This window comes from Caretta caretta, chromosome 4 (genome assembly GCF_965140235.1).
Source record: "Caretta caretta isolate rCarCar2 chromosome 4, rCarCar1.hap1, whole genome shotgun sequence".
Classification (NCBI taxonomy): domain Eukaryota; kingdom Metazoa; phylum Chordata; order Testudines; family Cheloniidae; genus Caretta; species Caretta caretta.
In genome coordinates, this window is record NC_134209.1 from 71215908 (window position 1) to 71234707 (window position 18800).

The 18800-nt window shown below is 40.0% G+C and overlaps 1 protein-coding gene across 1 annotated transcript in view; it reads left to right on the forward strand.

Moving 5' to 3' along the window:
* The window catches only part of LOC125635584 (uncharacterized), a 106541-nt gene extending 92818 nt beyond the window's left edge, over nucleotides 1–13723 (forward strand). Inside the window, exons 17-20 of the mRNA XM_048847443.2 lie at nucleotides 1830–1913; nucleotides 3644–3767; nucleotides 8752–8842; nucleotides 10132–13723. Of these exons, the coding sequence (XP_048703400.1) occupies nucleotides 1830–1913; nucleotides 3644–3767; nucleotides 8752–8842; nucleotides 10132–10206 (374 nt within the window). The 3' untranslated portion in view covers nucleotides 10207–13723. The remainder of the gene's footprint in view (nucleotides 1–1829; nucleotides 1914–3643; nucleotides 3768–8751; nucleotides 8843–10131) is intronic.
* Nucleotides 13724–18800: the final 5077 nt, after the last annotated feature.

An 18800-nucleotide genomic window follows, 5' to 3' on the forward strand; every position in this document is an offset into this window, starting at 1 on the left:
GGAAAATACTAAAGTACATATCTGCCAAGATGTTTGATGTATCTTGAATACCAGGTCTAAATCAGCTGATGCACTATTCTCAAAACTGGCCAAAATGTTCTGTGGTATTGGAGCAGGTATAAAATGGGTGATTCTGAGGAGCACACCACCAGGGTATGACTGCCTGAGTAAAGATGGCAGGATTGAAAGTCCGTCGGAGATCAGTACCTAATTGCCATTTGTGCCTTTAAAAACATCTCCCTCTATTTAAAATCTTATCATTTCAAATAGATGCTTTTTAAGATGTGGTTATTTATAACTAACGTAGAACCAAATTATACCCTTGGAACTCTGATTTAAATCACATGCAAATGCTAGTCTGGGGGCAGAATTTGGTCTATAGCTGCGGGTTCCAGGGAGAGTTAAATTAAGATTAGGAAATGGCAGCTTGGTCTAATTAGGAAACAAGAAGCTATTGCCCTGTTTAATAAGTGCCGGCAGTCTATTATGTCCCCAATCTGTCAAGGAAATTGTTAATCCTAAATGCTAACGAAACTCATTGCTATCAAATGCCATCTCAGCATCAGGGAGAAATCATGACTCCTGAGATATTTGACATCAACAGTTAAGTGCTAAATCCTGCAATCTTTATTCAAACTCCCATTGACTTCTCAAAAATGAACTCCAGTGTCAGTTTTCTCTGAGTGAGAACTGTAAGATTTGGCCCTTAAGAGTGAAAGGTGAATTATTTTCTAAAAGTGGCTCAAGGTTTATCTACTTCTGAGGAGTTAAACTGTTCTCATTATGTATGAGACTTAGACCAACAGAGTAGATTCTGAAGGGAATAACTTTAGCGGCATTTTTTCTGTCAGCATTTAGCAAGGAGTTGAGAAGTATTTTTCTTATGTTGCTTGGTTTTCTTGAGTGTGAGGGACTGTTAGTTGTCTCTAAATTAGTAGATAAGGGAAATATGTGAAAATGGATTTCAGCAATGCTGCTTACTGTGGCTCTGGGTGGGTGGAAAGGGAATTAACGATTTGCTCTAGCTCCAGAGAGAATGCTGCTTTGGTAATTTTTCTGAGAAGTTTATGAAATAAAAAACAACTTACTGATAAATAGATGAAAGATACATTCAATGCGGCTAATAATCAATGGAAACACCAGAACGCTTTCTAGTTCTGCTTTGTTTAAAGGGACATTGTCCAAAGATTTGATTCACATAAAATACTGTTTGATGGAAAGAGCAATAATGCAGTTACCAGACACGCAACAAATAAATTAAAAACTGTGATATTTTAATTTTTAAAGGAACACCACATTTAGTTTTCTTTACCAACTATGAAATAGGTACAAATGACTACGAGTGGGATGACTCATGGGGTTGCAGATTCAGCCAAAACAACCAGAGGGTTGGATTGCCCCACAAAAAAATTTATTCAAAAAGAGTGATGTTTGAAAGTGTGTTTTAATGGAGTTCAGCTAACCCATCTTTCCCACCCCCAAATGTTACACCTTTAGGAAACTTCAGCGTGAAAAAACTTAAAATGTTAGACAGTCTAGAAATGAAGTCAATAATTTTCCCATATCCATTAATCCTTTCAATCATTCACTTTTACTCCAACTGACTTGCACTTTTTCTCCAAGGAATAAATTTCCAATATACTATATTACTAAAACACATACAATATTATTCACTTTAAAAATCCTTATTTCCTACACAATTAAAAGTACAACCTTTATAACTTGATCTTAGTGGAACTACTAGAGACAGTACACAAACGTCAAAGACACCTATTCCGTCAAAATGTACAATGTATTTATTTTATCATTTATTTTGTATTTTTACACAGATCTGCCATGTGGTCCACATACATATCGTTTAGAAGATCTTGCTTATACTAGAAGTGGGGACAAAGGCAACTCTGCAAATATAGGTATTTTTCTATTCTAATGTTGTGATGTAGGGAAGATTTTCAAAGGCACAAATGGCAACTTAGATGCCTAATTCTTATTGACTTTCAGTAATAGGTGCGGAACTGTCATCTGTGCCTTTGAAAATCTCCCCCGTAATCTGATTCCTTCCTTATTATCTGGATGCTGAAAAGGAAATCTACCCTGTAACATCAGTACTAGTGTTCTCTTAATGAAATATGTTTGCTTTTCTATAGTTTATTTTAAATATCCACGAGAGTGTGTTAGCTGTTTAGTTAATTGATGTTTATCCAACATGTGTTTAAATATAAAGTACATATAAAATATTTGTATATTGTATTGCATACAATACCTCCCACCCCCAGACACACACACACACACACACACACTCTTTTTGTTAAAAGAATGTTGTTGTTGTTGTAAAGTCAAGCACTCAAAAGTTAGGAAATGCCAGAATTAAGGTTGTCTGTGCAACCTTATTTCTATTTTCTTGTGCATATGCACTTTAATTATTGATTAATTACATGATCACATACTGTTTTTCCCCATGTAAATCATATAACGTGTGTGTGTGTGTGAGAGAGTGTGTAACTATATCTATATAAAAATAAATTGTTTGAAAATTTAAAATCTCTATTTACATGTAAGTAATTGTTTTAATTACATTTTGACACCAAGAGGTGTTGTATGCCTGTGCTGCAAACTCATTATATTGATTAGACAACTTCGTGCATTTAAAAAAAAATTTCTTCTGTTCCTTACTTCTGCATGCATCAAATGGCTCTCTTACTTGTTGGAAGATGAGAGTGTGTGATGTTCAAAGCTCATTATGAATTAAAGGTGCGTTTGGGATTTGTTTTGCTAACAGGTGTCACGCTATGACTGATAAAGTAGATTATTTATTAATTTATTTGTAAAGAGACCAACATTCTTCTCCCTGGCTGTACAATTGTTTCCTGTTCAATAGTGATGGAATTTGATGATTTCTGTTGTATAACTACACACAGTGACTTCATAGCATTGCAAAACAATGAATGAAAGACATAATTCATGGACTTTCTTGAAATATTCAGAGATAATATTTCTACAATGAAATTTAAAATAACAGTCCTTGTTCTACAGAGTTAAAGTAACGTCAAGGTCTGCAAACCCTAAGGTTGATATAGGCAACCGAATTAGTATGAGACTTTAACGTCCTGCTTGACTGACCCACTGGAGACCATCAGCTTCACTGTAGCGTTAAACTAACTTTTTGGGAATCTGCTATACCTTGAGAACAGTGGAGCTATGTCCACCCCTGATAACAGATCTCATACATGAAGAGGGAAAAACCATAGATACATCTCTACCTCCATGACTGATCTTACCATGCTCTGAGGGCTAATCATAATGTGTTCTCCAAACTTCATGAGTTACTCATGGGGAAAGAACCACACACCCTTTACCTGCCCTTTGTCCTTTATCCTTCCTGAATTGGCAAGTACTGTCCTCAACCAGAAAAAAGTTGCAAGAACAACACACGGCAGGATTCCTACATGTCATGCACCTAGTTAGACCTCCACTCCACTGCAGGGCATTAATCTGTTGTTCTAGCTATTTTTGTGTAGCTGTTGATTAACAAGGACCCATATGCATGGTTTCAAATGACAGGTGATCTCAGTCAGTTTTGAAGAATAAAAATATAACTTGTTTAAGTTGGTTGTGTTCTAACTAACTGTGTTACATGTAATAGGTGTGATAGCACGACATCCCCTCTACTATCCATACCTAAAGAAAACTTTAACTGCTCAAGCTCTGGAGGATTATTTCCAGCATCTTTTAGAGAGAGAACAACCTGAAGAGAAGTTAGTCTCAAGGTATGTATCTTTATGACTTGTCCACATTAGCACATCCAGGCATTATGGCAGGAGAGAAATAATTTTCAGTTATCTTAATGTAAAGACACAAATTCAGGTTTGCAGTCTTTATTTTTATGCATACATCATTTGCATGGCATAATTCAATGTACAGGCTGAGCACTCTCCACCTTAAAAAACTCCAGAATAGAGCTGGATGTGGAATGGTAATTCCATTTGTGAATTTGATTTTGTTCCAATTGAAACCAAACTCCAAAAATGTCTGCATTCTCTGCAAAACAGAAATCTGAAGTTTTGTGTCAGAAACATCAAAATAACATTTAGTTTCCAAGTTGTCCAGAGGCCCAGTACCCTGCCAGGCCAGGGGATGGGACTTTGCAAGCCCTGGCTTTGGGACAGTCCACATAGCAGGCTGACCTGGAGCTTGGCAGTCCATCTCATGGACTGCCCTGGAACTGGGGATCCTGAGAGCCCTGGGGCCTGTTAATACTGGGACCCGGGACTTCCAGGCTCTCAGCTGCCTCTCAGCCTACCAAACAAGTTACTGAGGAGCCAGGAAGCCAAGCTGGAAGGAAACCAGACAGCCTTTGAAACCTGATGGAACCTTGCATGGTTTTCATTGGAATGTCTAAATGAAACATGAAGATTCCGATGAATTTGCAAATTGCGATTTAAAAAAAAAAAAGTTGTTGACATTTTTTTCAATCAGCTCTACTCCAGTATAAATGGTCACATTCTGGCAAAAATCTACATACTTGAATTTGGCATTTAAAGGAAAGAGCACAGATTGGCTCCTTTCCTGGAGTAAAAAATAAACTGTACACTTTACATGCCATTCATCCACAATACCGCATCCTGTGCCAGAGAGCAGGGTACATGCAGTGGTGGTTTTCCTGCTTTTTCAAGGCCCCCATGTGTTTGATGGTCGAAGATTTTGTCACAACATCAACCCCTTGCCTCAGAACTGTATTCTAGAATCTAAGCTAAGAAAGTAAAATGTTAACCCTTACTATGGTGAAGAATCCACCTTATCCCATACTTTTCCCATACTTATCCCATACTTATCCATATAAGGTGGTGGTTTTATAGCCATTTGCAAAGACTACAGTCCTCAGAATAATTACATATTTCTATCTGTCTTAGTTCCACCAGGGGTCTTTCTAGTTCCTGGAGCAGCTCAGGATTGGGAGGAGGTTTAAAGTCCACCTTAGTGACACCTCCACTCCCCCTCCTGCCAGGCTGTGAGTTCTGTGCTGTTCATTAGAGAGACAGCACAGAATCTCACCTGCTATTTATTAAGTGCTACCAAATGAATTTACTGATAAATGTTTTGGGTTAAATTTAAAAATGGTTTCATCTGTAACTCGGCAGAGGAAAACAAAAATGAAAAAATGCTACACATTTAATAGATCTGCTACAAGAATTGCTCATACATCAAACAACTCACACTGGTATTGTCCTTTCTGCTTAGTTAATCGAGGTTTGCTCGTTTCTTAGTGCTGTTTATGTTCACTGACAGAGGCTAAAGTTTCCCTCTGTTCTGGATAGCAACAGTTTATTTTGATTAATTAGATCATCTCTGGTTTGGGCTTCTTTTAATGATGTGATAATGGGACTCTGTGAGTAGCGTGAAAAGCTACTGGGGAAAATAATGGATCCTTTTATAGAGTTGGTTTTTTGTTTTTGTTTTTAGATTATAAGGATTATGCTCACATGTTTCAGATCTGAAAGTTTCTTTTTAGACTTTTTAGACAAAACATTTTTATGAATGTGAAAACTAGAAATAAACCAACAGTCTTGCTGTTTAAACAGACAGTGTTGGGAATATGGAAATGCAAATGACTTTTTGAACATTATAATTTGAAAACCAAAATATTTTTGTACTTTTTTAAAGAAAATGTTCTAACCATAACTCTACTTCATTGCAGATCAGAGGTTAACAGCATTTTGCCTTTCATGGCATTTCTTTAAGGCTGGTAAAATAAATAGGCATACAGTCTGGAAGGGAAATTATTTTTGTTAGATTGTACCTGTAATTGCACACACTCTGAAGTTTTCAGGGTTTCAGGTAACATATAACAACAAAGGTCTTATTTCTAACTAGATGGGGAATTTGCTTTTTTCCTCATAAAGCAAATTCGTCTTGAATTAATTGCACTTTTTGCCTTCTCTATAAGTGATATGCATCCTCAAAATGGAATAGTCAGACAAATTTGGATATACTTCCTGACAGCAAGGAAGATATAACATTCACACACAGAAACGAGCTCTAACTCTAGAAAAGGATGCCAGTCTCTGGAACTCTGCAAAAAGACAGGTCTGAGCAATTCTGCTGTTGAAAGCAGTGTGAATTTGTTAGCAAGGCACTGTAGTACATATAGAATCAAAGAACTTAGAGATGTAAAAGATTTGCTAATCACTTCACTCCCTCCCTGTCCTGGCCTGCCAGTGAAGGGTTATTTGTGAATCACTACATTTTTCAGTGCTTTGGACACAATGCACATTCATATTTATTTAAAGAAAGGTATTAGAAATACAGCATAAAACTGTAGAAATAAACTTTGTTTTGCCCTCTTCAAAAGGAAATAATAACTTACTTTTCAAAAACTAATGAAATCCTTCTCTTTTGTCTTAATTAGCTCATTATGTACCCTCTTTTACACTATTAATCAGATACATTCTTTGAGCCTCCTGTCAGCACTTCAGCTACACCTAGCTTTTATCACTTTTAATTCTGCATGCTTCTAATTGTATATATCTCCATAGTAGAGGAAAATATCAGAAACATACATATAAACTGTTCTATTCAGAATTATGGCTCAATTTAGGAAACAAGATTAAAAATAGTTACAGTTCTGAGGTCTCTACTTTTCTGAATGAGGGAGAGTAATAAAGTTGCTCTGTGAGCATTTTCTGGTTTAGTTCTCTCTCTCTCTTTGGGCTAGGGTCATTTTCTTGCTCTGTGGATAAGGGTTCCCATGTTCAAAAAGATAATACTTGTCAGATATATGTTTACTAGACATTATCAGTCATTTTATACAAAATTAAGCAATGAGAAAACGATACTTATCTACATACTGAGACTCAAAATCCACTGTAATTTCTATCCATATATTTAATGCACAATAATCAACCTCCTATATTATTGCACCACACTATTACACAAACATCTCTTCTCTGAAACCTATCATTTCACCTCCAGCTCACTCTTAACTAGGAAGAGTGCTCTCTTTCTCTTGATGTATGAATTCACTAAGCAAAAATACAAGCAAAGTACAATGTGGCCAAAATTAACTGGGAACTCATGGAAAAGTCTTATCTTTAATGAAATACCTAGGCACTGCACTTCAGAGGAAGTAATTAAGGAGGCACCCCATTGTGCCTAGTTATGGGAGTTCAGTTAGAACAGTGAATTTCCTTTATTTTATTAGTTTCTGTCACAATCTTAATGTTCTTTGAAGTGTTTTTATTTGTTTTTTGAAGAGTTTCTGATGTATAAAAGCAGATTTTAAAAATACTGAGTGAATTGTACAAATATATTATCTTTTCTTAGGCTTGTTTTAGATTTTACACAATTACAGTATATATCAATGCTACGTAAATATACTGGGTAACATATTTTTGTTGATGTAGTATCACTGCATGTGCATTGTAATCCATCATTATCTTTTTGTGTTTGAACCATGTTCACATTTGAACCTCCACAGATGTACCCATAATATTTCCAGGTGCTATATAGAGTAGCTGCAATTTTATGCACTGATTTGCAGAATCACAGTATGGTTATTTCTCAGTAATTGTTAGCATATGAATTCTTGGTGGGATGAAAGCCATTCTTAGCCAAAGAAATATCAGAGATATGAGTAATTACTGTACAGATACTTTTTAGTAACAGGTTTCAGAGTAGCAGCCGTGTTAGTCTGTATTCACAAAAAGAAAAGGAGTACTTGTGGCACCTTAGAGACTAACAAATTTATTTGAGCATAAGCTTTCGTGAGCTACAGCTCACTTAATCGGATGCATTCAGTGGAAAATACAGTGGGGAGATTTATATACACAGAGAACATGAAACAATGGGTGTTACCATACACACTGTAAGGAGAGTGATCACTTAAGATGAACTATTACCAGCAGGAGAGCGGGGGCCGGGGGGGGGAGGAGGGAGAAAACCTTTTTGTAGTGATAATCAAGGTGGGCCATTTCCAGCAGTTGACAAGAATGTCTGAGGAATGGTGCGGGGTGGGGAAATAAACATGGGGAAATAGTTTTACTTTGTGTAATGACCCATCCACTCCTAGTCTCTATTCAAGCCTAAGTTAATTATATCCAATTTGCAAATTAATTCCAATTCAGCAGTCTCTCCTTGGAGTCTGTTTTTTTGAAGTTTTTTTGTTGAAGAATTGTCACTTTTAGGTCTCTAATCGAGTGACCAGAGAGATTGAAGTGTTCTCCGACTCCCCACTGTATTTTCCACTGAATGCATCCGATGAAGTGAACTGTAGCTCACGAAAGCTTATGCTCAAATAAATTTGTTAGTCTCTAAGGTGCCACAAGTACTCTTTTTCTTTTTTCAGTAACAGGACTGTGAAATATTCAAATCTTTCTATTCTGGACACTATAATCCCTCTGTTTGAATTGGCTCCTGCACTAAAACTTTGCAATTTGCCCATCAAACTTAGGCTACAGTTGTTACCTAATTAACAGAAAACAACCTCAGTTTATTAATGTTGGAACATGATATAATCAAAATTCTTGTACAGCTTAATCAGAAAAGACCAACCTAGTTCATATCCTACCTTATTACTATTAAGGTGGAGTTTTGGGGTTTTTTTCCTTCTGATTAGTGTGCTTGAATCAAAATGGGGGCATCATCACAGTCCTTAAAAAATTACTTCGGATCTTCAATTTCTAAATGCTGCATTTCACTAGTAATTAATCTAAATCTACTGTAAAACAAACATAATTTTAAATTTTACCTTTAAAGATATGAATTGCCAGGAATACACGGATTAAACTTTGTTCTGAAAAATTCCCTTGGTGGTGGTGGTATTGCATCCTTAAGAAGTGACCCACAGGTACGTATGCAGGCACTGATTTTGATTTTAGTTATTTTTTATAACTACATATTGCACAAACTCTTTTTAACCAACACTGGGATGGAGTAATAATCTATTGACTAATAGCTATCTTTTAATTTCACAAAAACAGTCTCTCATTCATTCTTCCAAGTTTGAAAACTAAGCAGTGATGCATAGCTCAGTTGGTGGAAAAGATTTGGTTTATATGTGAAATGATGGATTTGCAGACTTTATGAAAGGTGAAGTTGCCATGCTTTGTGATGTGTGAGCTGCGTTTCTGACATACTAATGAATTTAGCTACTCAGAAAAATGTAGTCACATTTTTGGAGAGCAGGTGTCTGCTAGACAACTTGGTTTTGAGTGTATTTTGGTATACATAGGACCAGATTCCCAACTGGTGTAACTCCATTGATTTTGATCAGATATTTAATTGGTGTAACTTGACTGACTTCTATGGAGTCACACCAACTGAGAATCTAGGCAGGGTTTAATTCTGGTTAATCCTGTGTAGGTGTGCAAAAGGAAGATGGAGGCACAGGAAGTATGTTTACACTGCATTTAGACACCCACAGCTGGCCCATGCTATCTGACTTGGGCTTCCAGGGCTCAGGCTTATGGGGCTGAGGCCTCCATAAATTGCACAAAGCCCCAACCATACACACACTGTGTTGACAGCCCAATTCTGCCATCCTTACTCATGCTGAGAAATATCTTACTTCACAAGTAGTCTCACTGAAATCATCTGGACTGTTCACAGAATAAAATACAATTCAACATGAATGTGGTGTCATAATTGAGTCCTAAATAAAAAAAAAACTATAAAGCAAAGAGATCTAGCTCACTGAACCCTGGTATGCAGTAATTTAAATAAATAACTACTGGAAAAGCTTCGCTCTACCTACCAAAGTTTAAATGGTTGCAAATCTTAAGTCAAGTTTTTAATTTTTACTTAGGAAAAACTACGTGAGTAGCAAAGTCAAACAAATAAAAGAAAGAGAGAACCTATATGGATTTGCAGTTCAAGGGTTAAGGAAATTACCTAAAATCTGGTTGTAACATTATATAATGGGCTATTGGCTTAGCAGCAAAATTCAGATCCAGACTTTGAATACACCAAAGTTCAGGGATGTTATGTAACGTAGAAGTCTGATATCCTGCTTGTCTCAAACAACTTTTTTTAATTTAAAATATATGTTTGCAAAGATGGTATATTTAAATATGTAACTTAATTTTAGATACTTGGTTCACGCAATGCAATCTATTTTCTGTTTTGTTCTCTCTACAGGGCAAGGCATTTGGACAGATGTTACTGGATTTCCAGATAAAAAATGTTCCAGATTTAAAGTCCTTAATAGAATAATGATTATTAGGTTCATCTGTTTTTAAAACTCTGAGTACAAACAAACAAACATGCTAAACAAAAACTAGCTTCTTGAGTCAAATTCAAGAAACTTCAAACTAAACTGGTGGTGACAGTTCTCTCTCTCAGGCTTAACTGTAAGGCACAGAAAAGTGAATATTTTGAGTATTACCAGACAAGTAGATTTGTCTGTGACTAATAGTATTTCCTATCTAGTTAATATATTGGATAAAGAGTTAATTTATTTCCTGTAAAATATAATAAAGAAATAAAATAAAAAATAACAATTTTACAGTGAGATAACCAGACAACCACACACACTTGCAAAATGAAAACTACCTTTCAATCCAGTCCTCCTCTCCGTCCTTTTTTAGAACTCTTAATAATTAAGAGGAATAATATTGTTTAACTCTAACTGCTCAAGTCCACCACCTTCAGTCTGCACTGTGATTTTGCACAGTATATCCCTTAGGTATACAGAACAGTCAGATAACTTGGTGCTCGTCTATTAAAAAGTCACCATTTACCAACAACTGTCAAACTGTGGTAGCTGAGGTCAGTTTTTCCCTCTAATTAGGGCAGTAAATAGCTGTAGTAACTCTCGCACCACTGTATGGTGACTGATGGTGAATATTGACTTTGAATGGTGACCACTATACTTCAGGGTATTCTGCAGTCAGTGAGAGAAAGCTGAGTGTTTTCTATGCCCAACTTCTCTCATTGCTTATAACCCTTATTTAAACAGCACTGAAGTAATTACAAAATGGAGCTCTCGTCATGTGGATTATTTTGAAGAAGAAAAAATGCTAACAGCCAGATTCGATGCCCCACTGTCTCTTGTGTGATGCTACAAAAGGGATGGAATCTGGTCTTAGCACCTCTGTTGGAGATTCCCGAAGTGCACAGGAGTTCCCAGGAGGTGCTGAGTCAGTTTAGCTGTCCCTTGCACCACCCTTCTCTACAACCCTGGAGGGGGAGCATGTTGGGGGCAGAAAAGAGGCATGTCTGATTTGCACTGTGTTCCATCTATCCTCAGCTTCCCAAAAGTACACTGACCTATTGTGCATCAGAGCTGGTGCCAGATGGTAAATTAGAGAGCTGTATCCATCTCCCCGAAAAGAAACTCAGTCTAACAGAGCTTCAGGCCTGATAATTCTCTGTATCTCCTACCACAGCAGAAAGATATGTATGTTTGGGGGTTTTTAAATCTCTTAGTGGACAATGTTTAGGTACTTTTATATTCAGAAATGTGTATGTTCCTTTATTTTCAGAATTTATTAACTGTTTAGTGCTGATAAAATTGAGACTTTAATTATAGGGGTTACAGCTATGAATGATGTGTAGGTGCTTTGTAAGCCTCATCAGAAATCTTTGGCAGTGCCTCTGAGCTCTAATCTGTTCTATTACTGTTCTCCATTTGCTAGCCTATCACTAGCAAGGATTGTAACTGAATTTTTCCAGTTTGCATTGTGGTTTTGTCCACTTGAGGACTATGTTGAGAACATCATGTGTGGAATCTTGACCCTATTCAAGTCAATGACAAAACTCTCATGGAATTTGAGGGGGCCAAATTTTCACCCATATTATTTTCGCTTATGACCTAAACAGAATGTAAGAAGATACTATACTAATTACTGTGTCAACTAGTCATATGTAGTATTATTTGTACATCATTATTAAGTCTGGTTCTAAAGGCAAATATGGGAAAACCATGGCTTTGTCACGGAAAAATATGGAAAACTCAGAATATTGGGGGAGGGAGGTACACAATATTTAAATTGTTTACATTTTTTTCCATTAGAAAAGTTAAACAGCTGTCATCAATAGTCTGAAACCATATTAAGACAGGAAAACAGAAAAACCCAACAAATAGTCAAATTTATTAATAACAATAATTAATGGAAGAAAGTCTTGCTCAGTAGCAGACTAAGATGAAAAAGGACCATGGGCCAGACCCTCAACTGGTGTAAATCAGTGCAACTCAGTAAAGTTCAATAGTTATGCTTATTTACACCATCTGGGGATCTGGCCCCATGATGTTATTACAATACCCTAAAAGTGATATTTTTGGTCATGGAAATCATGGCTATGCCAAACATATACAGCCTTAATCACTGTGCTGTTTAAGTGATTTTGTATATCTATATCCGATTACTTTGATATTGAAAGTAAACTGGTAAAAAGGCTAGATATTTCAGTAATTTAAATAGTTTCTTTTAATATATTTTCCAATTGCAACTTAGTTTAGAAATGTTTTTAATATTAATTGTTTTGGGTTCCTTTTACGTTTTCTGAGTTTGTGTGTTGGTTCAGTTCCCACTTTAGATTGTATCTCACCCAATTCTGTACCAAATTAAACATTCACTGTTGGTTAATATGAAAATTGAATGACTAAACAATGAACACTTTAGACCCACTGGTAGTGGTGGCCTGTGGGCTGGGAGGTGCAGAGCATTCACAACTGTACAACAGAGGCACAGTTTGTTGAAGAATTAAACCATGCAGTTTGATGGAGTAGGGAATGGAGAGGGGTTTTTCTGTCTCTGTTGGAGTTCATACCCCTCCAGACACCACTAAACCATCCCCAGTAGGGATAACTTTGAGCTATGGCTGGATTTTGTTTGTTTGCTTTTGCAACACACTAGATTGCACCAAGTGGCATTTATTTTCATAATATTTTCCTTAGGGAATGTGTCAGAATCCCTTAGACAAATTGTCACTGGCTTCGGAGCTCTCTAATTTTACTGTTTCTTATGACAGCTCTAATTCTCAAAATAAAATATGTAATACATCCTAAAATGTTGCACGGTCCCTAACAGTCAAAACAGACAGTACAATCCATCATATATTTAAAACTAATATTTTGAGATAGTTTTGCCATTTTTGTGACAATTTAATCTGCCCATTAAACAATGCACAGAATGACTATGTCCTGCAATGACCATCCAAAACAGGCTGGAGAAGTAGTGTGTTCTAGAGTTGGACTAGAGGTGAAATGCCTTTTTAAATTTTAATTATAATGTAATAGATTAAACTAATATGTTTAGTGAAGAAAAAAAGTATTTTCTTTCTAGAAAAAATGTGTATTTCCAAGGGGTTAGTTTCTTATGTTTATGTCTAACAGAAACCATGAACAACTTCAAGTAATAGATATAAACACACCTTGTTTTATTTTACTGAAAAACAGAATAGAAAGGGGAAGTGTCAAAGTATATGGCTTTTTTTTTCTCTTGTTTTGCTCCCCTATTGGTTGAAAGGGATTAGGCATGCAGGAGCCAGAGTTAGAAAGAGCCTAATATAGGTGCTCAACCTGAGATTTCCATGCAGGACTTGAAAGTTTTGCTGCTTTTCAAAAATAGCTGTAATCGTCTATTTACTAACAAAGAAAAATGTTATCAGTGTACAAGTTATTAAGTTTAAATGTATATTTTTGTAATAATAAGCAGTTACATTGCACCTTCTATCCAAAGATCTGAAACTTTATGAGCATTAATAAATGAAATCTCCCAATACCACAGCCTTGCGGTGGTGCAGTGTTATCTGATTGCATCCCCTGGGGCTATGTGTCTGGGCTGGGGGCAGTAATGCTACATTTCATTGATTTCTTGTTTATCTGATGCCTTCCAGTGGCTTTCCAGCCCTCCCTATAAACCAGCTGTCGGGAAAGGTACGGCTTTTTTATGCTTCAGCTGCTTCACTGCTGTGTGGGTTACTCAGTGCAGTAATGCCCCAGCCTTCACTTTGTTCCTTTGAAACTCAGGAGCATAAAGGCTTTGAGCTTCCTCCTACCTGTGGGGACCACCCCGCTTCTCTTCTTGAGTTTCATCTTGGGTTTCTCTCCCGGATTTACTTGTAATGGACTCTGACAATTTGGGGATTAAAACTAACTGGCCTTTAACAAGCAAACAAAGGCTGCCTCTGACTAAACAGTGCTATGATCCAGCGTGAAAACATTTATTGGTACCAACCAAGGAGTTACCGCTCCTTCTGGCTTCAACCTAACGCTACTTCTGAGGGGGAGACCCTAGGGGCCCCGGAGGCCTCCCCTGTTTTGCTGAGCACCTCAAGCTAGTTGGGCAAAAACCTGCAGGTATCCCTGCCGCGGTGTCCAGGTGTTACTCTGATGTGGCAGAGGCAGGAGATGGGGTGGGGGAAGATGCAGCAAGGCATGAAAGGCTGTGGGGTGTAAGTGGGGTTCTAGGGAGCCGCCTCCTTATTGTTAAGTATAAATGTTTTCAACAGGCGTCGTTTTTGCGTGTGATCCCGCGTGGGGAAACTCCGTGTTTGCTCCAGACACCAGTAAAATCAGAGAGCAGCGGGAGGCTTTGCTGTATTTGCCCTTTCTCGTCGGTTCAGTCCTTCTGTGGTCGTGGGGAGGATGCAACTCAGGGTTGTCTCCGCAAAGCACCTATAAGGTGCCGAGATCCCTCCTCTCCCCTTGGGCCTGAGCCTAATGTTGGGGACCATCGCCCCTTTGCAGAATCAGACCCAAGATGCCGCGTCTTCACGTGCTCGGGTGCACTGGCAGGGGGAGAGCGTCTTCAGCCGCTAGGAAACGGTGCAGGAGGGTGGCGGTGTGAAGTGCAGCAGGGGAAGGAAGCTGAACCCGGAGAAGAGCGAGGACGAGGCCCTGCAGGTGGCCAGGGGCCGCCGACCTGGACTAATTTGGCTCTTGCTCTAATCTCTGAATAAGGATTTACGAAGCGCTGGGGCCAGTCCCGCAATGCGCTGAGCACCTTCTCTGCCTTCAGTGGGAGACGTGGGTCTCCAGCGCCTCAGGGTCGTGGGTCGAGCGTCTCTTTTCTGTGCAGAATCAAGGGCGAGGGGGTTCTGGGCCCAGGGAGGTTCGCATCCTCTCGGCAGCGATGGGGTGGGGATGAACCGCTGCTTGTCTGGAAAGGAGAAGAGACCCGCGGGGAAGGCAGTCGCGTTACTGTACCCCAGCAAGGGAGCCTCCCTCGCCGCCTGCTCTGAGGACGTCGATGCATGTAGGTGTGATCTGGTGATACGCACAGGCGTGTTTTACATTGTTCATTTTCTGTAACGTTCTTAATGCCGATTTCCCGCCTTATTTTCCCCAGGCCGGGGGACCCTTCATGCGGGCTCAACCACTGAATCGGCTCTGAAAATGCGCTCAAAATCGGCGGGTAGTGCTCGAGCTATCGGGGATCGGTTTATCGCGACTCGTCTAGACCCGATAAATCGATCCCCGAACACGCTCCCCGTCGACTTCAGAACTCCAGATCGCCAGAGGCGGAAGCGGTCGACTCGCCGCTGTCCTCACGGCCGGGTAAGTCGACCTAAGATACACTGACTTCAGCTACGCTATTCGCATAGCCGAAGTTGCGTATCTTACATCGACATACCCTCCCCCCCCCCCCCCCCCCCGTGTAGACCAGGGTAAATTTTTACCACCTGCGGTTGGCGATCGAACGGGGGAAAGCGCAGGTTTGAAACATAAACCTTAAAAAACAGCATCACTCTGCATCCTTGACATCGCTGCTTCTGCCGTTTGGCTGGCTGAAAGTGTGTCTGCAGTTTGTCCGAAAAGTTCCCACAACCTTCTTCTCAGTGCAGTTGCACCTAGAAATAGATCAGTAACCACGTCGGTTAAAGCTAGTTTTTGCAGCACAGGTTGCAATGTTGTTTAGGGGGGATGAACCTGCCACGAACCAAGCAAACACCCTCCACACAATTAAATAAGGTGAACATCGCCTCAAGCTATTTTCTCTTGTAGACGGGGCAGGCTTTGGCGCTGATCCGCAACGTGGCTAACCCTGCATTATATAATAACTTGGCTGGGACTCCCAAAAGAAACTCCCTAAAGCCTGATTCCCTCCTTCCCCCACCAGTCAGAGGTGCTGGGGCAAGTACCAGCAATGAATGGCTACGCAGGAGGTTCGTGCTGGTTTGTCACTCCGGTTGCAGGTTAGAGAGGTGGAAGTACTTTTCGTTTAGCACGGAAGCTGCTTGTTACTTCTGAGCAAGATCAGACCAGTGATTCAAAATTATTCTTTACAAGAATAATTTCATGAAATCCACCTTTCGGTTCCAAGCCCCTAGTTGTGAAGAAGTTCCCTCGGCTGAAATATAGCCTTCTGCAAGGAGTGAAAAGGGGAGTAGCAGACTTTAGGATAGGCACCACAGTCCGTGCTTTGCAAAAGCTGGTCCAATCTCTTATTCTCCTTTCTGCTGCACCCGACTGTGAGGTGTCATTTACCGACTCACAGAGAACCATCAGACAAATATTGATCGTCCAGGGCAAAAGACCTGGGGAAGGGAAAGGAAAGGCCAAAAACCTGACTAACCCTCAAATGATCCCCTGACTTGCTCTCTCTTGCTCCTCCTTCCATGTGCCCGCTATAAGGCAGGGTTTTACAGGGTGGTTTCTTTTGGGTTTCAAACACTTGGTAGAGACTTTTTGTGGCAAGTGATTAATTATAAAAACGGCCCTAGAATGTTTGGGTTTCGGATCCATTCCTGAATGCACAGTCTATGCTATGCCATGGTGAGGAGCCCTCCTCCCCCCGACACTGGTATGATGACTGAAAGGGAAAATATTTATTTGCTCTAAGGAGGTCCTGCTTTGCCCACAGAAATGTGTCGAGGCTTTGGACATACACAGTTCCTGCCCGCTTCTCAGCAAGTGTTTGTAACCGACCGAGACACGCTAAATCAGTTTGTTTGCAGATGTTCAGGCAAACAAAACGTAAGGAAATTAGCTCAAAAATTTTCCCAGCCCTGCAATCTTCCTTAGAAAGGGGGATAGTGTGAAAAGCTGGCCCTGCCCCTCCTCCTGTTTCTTCCCACCCGCTTTCTTGCTTCATGTATAGTGGGACGAAGTTTCTTTCTCCAGACGGAACTAAAAGGTTGAATCGGGAGTGTTTGTGACATGAACAAAAGTCAATGGCACTGGGTCTGGGGGACAGTGCGACTGCAGGGGCTGGGAGAAAGGCTGTGGCCACAGAACCCGAGGATAAAGGGGAGATTGGCCCTCCTCCCTTCCTGGTCTCCAAGGCCCTGTCATTTTCCAGGTAAGATGAATGTCCTCCCATCAATCATTCCGCGCAGCCCCCAGGGAGAGCCGGGAATTTGCTCGGCTACTGAAACTTATTAGCCTCAGACTAGGCGGCTTTGTTGCCCTGACAGAGCTGCTCTTTTGTGGGCTTTGTTCCCGGGATTTATACATTGACATAATGGATTAGCGGGAAATAAACAGCAGAGGCATGTTTCCTCCGCTCTCTTAGCCGACGGATTTTAGGACAAGTTAAATTGTAAATATGAGTTCCACTCCCCTCCTCACTTCGCAGCCTGTTGTCTTCCCAGATAAGCAGGAAATTATCGATCGATGTAAATGCAAATGGTTTTGTAAAGGAATCAAGTGCACGATCACTTGTCATTGCCACTACGATTTCCTCTCCTCCGTACACTGCGCTGTGTAATAAACATTTATTGTGCCTGCCTAATCCTTTGAACTTTGAGGAACTCAGTGCGAGAGGAAAGAGCTTTGTTTAGGAGGAAACAAATTGTCACTGTCGTTCGTCACGAAGTATGACAAACAGGAGGAACTTGTAATTTGTAATTTACTATCCCGGCCAGTTAGTTATTTAGCGAATACACCTATCAGGGGACATTTTAATTCCAAGGAGGCTGTAGTCACTCACAACATCAAAAATGAGTGCTAGTGTTTGAGGTCAGATCTCTTACTCACTGCATGTTTATAACTACATATAGTCCAAGCAGAGAAATGCCCCTAGTAGCTCTTAGGCATTGTAATGTTTAATGCGGTGTTTGCTACAGTGATGATCCCGGAATATAACAGAATCCCGTATATTCAAATGCAGTTGATATTTGATGCTCGTTTTAAAGCGATTTACAAGGAATTGCAAAGAAAACAGAATACACAAATGCAAGTGGTAGTTGGAGAGATCCAAATGCGACGGGAGAAATTCTCGGGCAATCTAACTGACCTTTCTATTCTACAGGCCCAAATAGATGATGATGTTATATTTGAACGCCGTGAAGACTTGGGGGGGTGGGGGGAAGAGACCATTTTGAACGCGTGAGAAAGCGCAACTTTTTATCTTGGAAGTAGTTTGCGTTACTTTGAGGTCCCCACTTACAGGCTGTAGCTGTACACAATTTACGCCCATAACGAAATCAGCGTAGCTCACGAAAGCTCATGGTCAAATAAATTGGTTAGTCTCTAAGGTGCCACAAGTCCTCCTTTTCTTCTAGTGGCACTTGTGTCATTCATAACTTCCCTCAATGGCCATTCATTTTATTCCATCGCTTCCCTCTCTCAGCTTTGAATTCCTGCAAACGGACACATTGTTCGACTGCCTAGTTCCCTGGCCCCTCTCCTCGCGAACAGGCGATCCAGAAGCCAGGAGCTGCTCTGGGGAGGAGCTCTGCCTCCCAGAGGCTTCAACAGGGCAGCAGCATCAGGGCTTGCCCAGGAGACGTTTTTTAAGCGCTGCTTCTGAATAAAGGTTTATTTCACTCACGGTTGGAAGCCGCCCACTTCCCTCTCAGCCAATCGGGGTCGCGCTTGCTTGTGGCCCCGCCACTCCCGCCTGCCCGCCCGCCGGGAT